We start from the raw sequence: 5,586 nt of genomic DNA, 5'->3' as shown, positions 1-5,586 counted from the left end.
CACCTCTCTCTCTCGGCACCCTACGCGGATCCGTTAGAGGCCGGTCGCCAGGGCCAGACCGGCCCGCGTGGTAAGCGTCTATCCGAGTCGAAGGACCAGCAATACGCTCTATTAGTGATGACGTCACACACCGCCATTTTTGGTTCTCCTGTCAGTGTTCGGAATCCAAACAAACAAATTGTCATTCAAATTAGTACGGTGTCGTTGAAGGAATTGGCTTATTTTCGTAAATAAGAGTATTTGAGGAACGATTTCAGTATTAATTGATAGACAGAAAGAACGAGGTTAATACCAGTGAGTTTGAATCCTGTATCATTCCCCAGATTTTATAAAAAGCCGTGTTTATTAGTTGAACTTCAAGTTCGAACTTACTGGCATTAATCTCGTGCCTTCTGTCTATCAATTAATAGTAAAATCGTTCCTTAAATAATGTTATTTATGAAAATAAGCCAATTTCTTCAACGACAACGTACTAATTTGAATGACAATTTGTTTGTTTGGATTCTGAACACTGACAGGGGAACCAAAATGTCAGTGTGTGACGTCACCACTAATAGAGCGTATTACGGCCATGAAAAATCATTAGTCCTACCTCGTAAGCGCAATTGATTTACCGTAACATTTGCACCAGCCTCGTTTTTGAATAAGTAAGAGTAAGATTTAATCACACTACCAACCTGAAACCGCACAAACAGTGACACGTTGAAGATGGAGAGGTTTTTCAACAATCATTCTAAGCCCCTAATGTGACAATTATGCTTATTAACGTAGCCTCCTAGGTGAAAATGAGCCTTATTACTGAAGATAATTTTTAGATGAAAATCCATATCATTTTGATGCATTTCAAGAACCCAATCAGCGAAGATACGAAGTTGGTGGTGATCTACCGGCTGAAGTTCTTGTGTTAACTGAACTTTAAAAGCCTTAAGACCTAAGGCTTTATTCAAATTATGGCTTATTCCCGAAATCAACGGGGATTCGATAAACCTGGGTTTTCGTCAACACTACGGCCTACAACAGCAATATTTTCAGTTGTTTTTGAGCGACGCACACAGTTTCGATGCTTCACATCACTTACTTCTCACAACATCTCAAATTTTTCCACCAGTTTCACTATTGCCTGCCGAGAAGGTGCTTCACGACGATCCAAAATTGCTTTAGTTTTGCTCACTGTGACTGTAGAATTTTGATAATTTTGTAAGTCATTCGGAAAATAAGATTCTACTATGTTTGAATACGCTCTATTAGTGATGACGTCATACACCGCCATTTTTGGTTCTCCTGTCGGTGTTCGAAATCCAAACAAATAAATTGTCATTCAAATTAATACGGTGTCGTAGAAGTAATTGGCTTATTTTCATAAATACGAGTATTTGAGGAACGATTTCAGTATTAATTGATAGACAGAAGGAACGAGGTTAATATTAGTAAGTTTGAATCCTGTATCATTCCTCAGATTTTGTAAAAAGCCGTGTTTATTAGTTGAACTTCAAGTTCGAACTTACTGGCATTGATCTCGTTCCTTCTTATTTATCAAAATAAGCCAATTTATTCAACGACAACGTACTAATTTGAATGAATTTGTTTGTTTGGATTCCGAACACTGACAGGAGAACTAAAATGGTGGTGTGTGACGTCATCACTAATAGAGCGTATTGGCGTAGTATTTACTTGTCAAATAATATCAAAAAATGACAGCTTCCAAATTGTTATCTGCCCAGATAGAAGGCTCTATTCAAAATATAACTTCTTATTGGAAAACCCCATATTATTAGTCGACAAAAATCAAAAGACAGCAATACCCATGGACGTGGCAATACCAAATAACAACAGCATACGTCAAAAAGAAATTTCAAAACAACGTCTGTTCGACCGATGCCAAAGTGCATCCAATGCGGCCCTGCCTGGATGCTGCGCTTTGTTGAATTATTGATCTGCGTGAAAGCAGGGTCTGATCTTGAAAACGGGATGTCGGGTCAGGGATTTTTCCAAGAATTCCGCTAAAGAATCATTCCAATCTACCTCTGGCTCCCCGTTCTGAGTCAGCACTCTTGATTTGATCCATTTTTAGTTTGCGAATTGATTTGTGATGCCAACCGACAGAATTATTGGAATAAACGTCAACGTTGCGTGAAGCTGATTCGACATTTGGGGGTGGAGAAACATGCATTAGCCATCTGATGTTGCATTGACATGAAAGAAATCAACCCAACATATGGTTACTATTTCCTTTTTTTCTAATATTTATTATTTTTACCAACTTTCATTTAGCCATCTATGACATAAACTAGAACTTTCAGGTATTCCTGTCATATATAACGGGTGTTTTTTTTCGAGGTATATAACTTTAAGTTGGCATTACCGATTTAACAGCTGTCAAGTGATTTATTCTCAGTTTGGTTTGGCAATTCATCATAAATAGACTCAGGCCTGAACAACGATTGCAAAAACTGCAAAATGAGATTGCCGTTGTTCCCGATTTTCATAAGAGAATTTTGTTTAGCGATGAACCGCACTTCTAGTTGAATAGCTATGTCAACAAACAAAACTGCCGCATTTGGAGTGAAGCTAATCCTCAAGTGTATGTCGAAACACCGTTACATCCAGAAAAACTGACTGTTTGGTGCGCTTTATGGGCTGGTGGAATCATTGGTCCGTACTTCTTCAAAAACGATGATGGCCAGAACGTTACAGTCAATGGTGATCGGTATAGAGGCTATATGATTACTAACTTTTTCATTCCTGAATGGAACAACCTTTATGTCCAGGAGCTGTGGTTCCAACAAGACGGCGCAACATATCACACAGCTCGTGCCACAATCGATTTATTGAAAGACACGTTTGGTGACCGCCTAATTTCACGTTTTGGACCTGTGAATTGGCCTCCAAGATCTTGTGATTTAACACCGCTAGACTACTTTCTGTGGGGCTATGTAAAGTCATTGGTCTATGCGGATAAGCCACAAACCCTTGACCATTTGGAAGACAACATTCGCCGTGTTATAGCCGATATACGGCCACAAATGTTGGAAAAAGTCATCGAAAATTGGACGTCCAAATTGGACTACATCCGAGCCAGACGTGGCGGTCATATGCCAGAAATCATACTTAAAATGTAATGCCACAAGATTATCTTGCGGATAAATAAAATTCATGTCAATCGAATAATCCATCGTTGTTTTATTGCAATTTAAAATTCTATAGCTTTAAAAAAACATAAGATCTATAAATCCATGCCACGTGTCAATAACTACAACTGGCATTGAACAGTTAAGTAATGAGAATTTATTTTCGTATTCAGTAAGGTACTTTTGATGTCTACACCTTATTTAATATTAATTGGAATGGATTAAGTTCTGTCGTGATCGAGTCATTTAAGTAAAGGCTTCAATTCTTGAAAATATTAGCACTAGAAGTACCTAAAGTGAATTTTGATTTGGGAATTAGTATTTGGTGAATCTTGTTAGGTTAGGAAAGCTTTGATCGATCGTCTCCATCTCCAAACACATCATTTCAGCACAATGTTTTTAATTTTTTAAGGTTCGTCTCGCTGATGACGAATCCGTGTTCAAATTCAATTCTGTCCGTCCGAAAATACGTCTCGAACAGAAAGATATACAAAGAAGCATTTTTACAAAATGGAAAAAGAAACGCATAATATAAATTTGATATCTTGGTTCGCAGCAGATTCAAGTCAGCATATTAGGTATATTAAAAAAATAGATTTTATCGATCAAAATACATACATTAGCACACCAATTTTCTCCACAGAGACTTGAACGAAGATCACCGATTGCATTTATCACGATGTTGTCTTTCTCGTTTCTTCAATTTCTTCACATTTTCCACACATGTTTTCAAGTTTTTTTCGGTTGGTTATTTCCTCAGTATTATTTTTCAATTTAATCGAAATAATTTTTTCCTAGGAATCCAAAAAATGATCACACTTTTCATCTTAATATGCATATTATTGAATTCTCCAAACCTTATAACTCTCAAAAGCTGTATTTTTCCCGTATTGATTATTTCTTGCCAGAAAAGAATTAAACTTCAATAACATTGTTTCACACAAATTTGATTGATGACTGTTTGAATTTTTTAATCAATCAAAATTGACGTCTATTCAATGTTTATTGACATGCCTCAAAACAATCGATAGACGTCAACACCTATTTATTTATAGTTACTCCTACCCAAAAAATTAAAACATCCAGGTTATACAAGAAGAATTTTATGTTTCAGGTATTTCATAATAATCACAACAAGAAACAATAGACAATATATGTATTCAAATAATAACATTCTAATAAAAAAATCCGTTCACCAAATCAAGCTCATATGAAAATACCTATTCGTTTTGTGTTATCTTCAAATCGTAATAACATTACATGAAAACGCCCATCTTACAAAACTATTATTCTGGTGTTATTGATTTTGTAATTAGAAACACATTATCCTTAATATTTTATTCATAAACTGCAAATATCATTACTTCAATTTATGATTCATAAGATAGTATTCTGTAATGCGATATTTCAATTGAAAAAATTATTCAGAAGTAATAATGATCCAGAAATTCCTATGATTTTTGAATAATATCCAAGGGGCCACAAAAAAAGAAATGAAAAAGTCTATGGGGAAGATGCCGTAAGAAAGAAAAAGCGCAGTTGTCAAATCAAATGTCAAAATAATAACCTAAAAGAAAGTAGTGATTGAGAAATCGGATGGAAAAAATTACATAAATATTTGTTTCCGTATCTGATGAACATTTAACAACATAAAACAAAATGGCTTTCGCAGGTTGTGGTAGCGACCACTGTTGTCAACAAAATCCAAATCCTGTTATTAAAGATAAAAGCAGTTGTAACAGTGATGAGAAAGAAACATCTGGTGAAACAACTATTGAAGACCCGCAAGCAATTGAAGTTTTCAATAATAAAAATGTTTTCGGTAAGTCCGTCCAACATCCTATCATGCAAATATTCAATAAAAATTCCCTTACAGAACTTATTCGACACATAATAGATCCAGAACATCCAGTGACACTTGAGGATTTAAATGTAGTTCAAGAAGATCTAGTGGATGTAAACGATGAAGAAAATTACGTTAAAATAAATTTCACACCCACTATTCCTTACTGCAGCATGGCAACACTTATAGGATTATCAATCAGGGTGCAGCTTTTAAGATGTTTACCTCCTAGATTTAAAGTGACGGTGGAAGTGACTCCGGGTACACATAATGCCGAAAAAGCAGTCAATAAACAACTAGCTGATAAGGAAAGAGTTGCTGCAGCTTTAGAGAATACTCATCTTATAAGTGTAATTAACGATTGTATACCAAGGAAGAAAGGTTAAACATGTGAAACTGAACAATTTAACATAATTGGTGATCTTTCGATCTTGATGCAATGAAATAAGTTCTTGAAATTTTATTTTCGCCTAATATTTTAAATTCTTGTCATTCACCATAAGTTGAGGTTTTTATTGTTGAAATTTACCGAACTTGTTGAAGCTTATCATGATGCCTTGTAGAAAGACATGTAAAAACTGTATATGTCATTAAAGGAAACTGTTGAAATAATAA

The 5,586-nt window shown here is 35.4% G+C and overlaps 1 protein-coding gene across 1 annotated transcript; it reads left to right on the top strand.

Moving 5' to 3' along the window:
• The first annotated feature begins 4,675 nt into the window (after nucleotides 1–4,675).
• On the top strand, nucleotides 4,676–5,586 carry LOC123673065 (MIP18 family protein galla-2). The gene is made up of 2 exons (XM_045607486.1): nucleotides 4,676–4,950; nucleotides 5,005–5,586. Exons 1-2 carry the CDS (start codon nucleotides 4,788–4,790, stop codon nucleotides 5,355–5,357), a joined length of 516 nt encoding a protein of 171 aa, XP_045463442.1. The 5' UTR covers nucleotides 4,676–4,787; the 3' UTR covers nucleotides 5,358–5,586.

The sequence above is a fragment of the Harmonia axyridis genome, chromosome 2 (genome assembly GCF_914767665.1).
Source record: "Harmonia axyridis chromosome 2, icHarAxyr1.1, whole genome shotgun sequence".
Taxonomy (NCBI): Eukaryota; Metazoa; Arthropoda; class Insecta; order Coleoptera; family Coccinellidae; genus Harmonia; species Harmonia axyridis.
The sequence above is the reverse complement of the archived record's forward strand: the minus strand, read 5'-3'. Positions and strand labels throughout refer to the sequence as shown.

Bases quoted from the DNA above. Each gene is read 5' to 3' on its own strand.
- LOC123673065 (XM_045607486.1), top strand. From the start codon at position 4,788: ATGGCTTTCGCAGGTTGTGGTAGCGACCACTGTTGTCAACAAAATCCA. The intron at 4,951-5,004 runs GTAAGTCCGTCC...ATTCCCTTACAG, and splicing joins CAATAATAAAAATGTTTTCG to AACTTATTCGACACATAATA.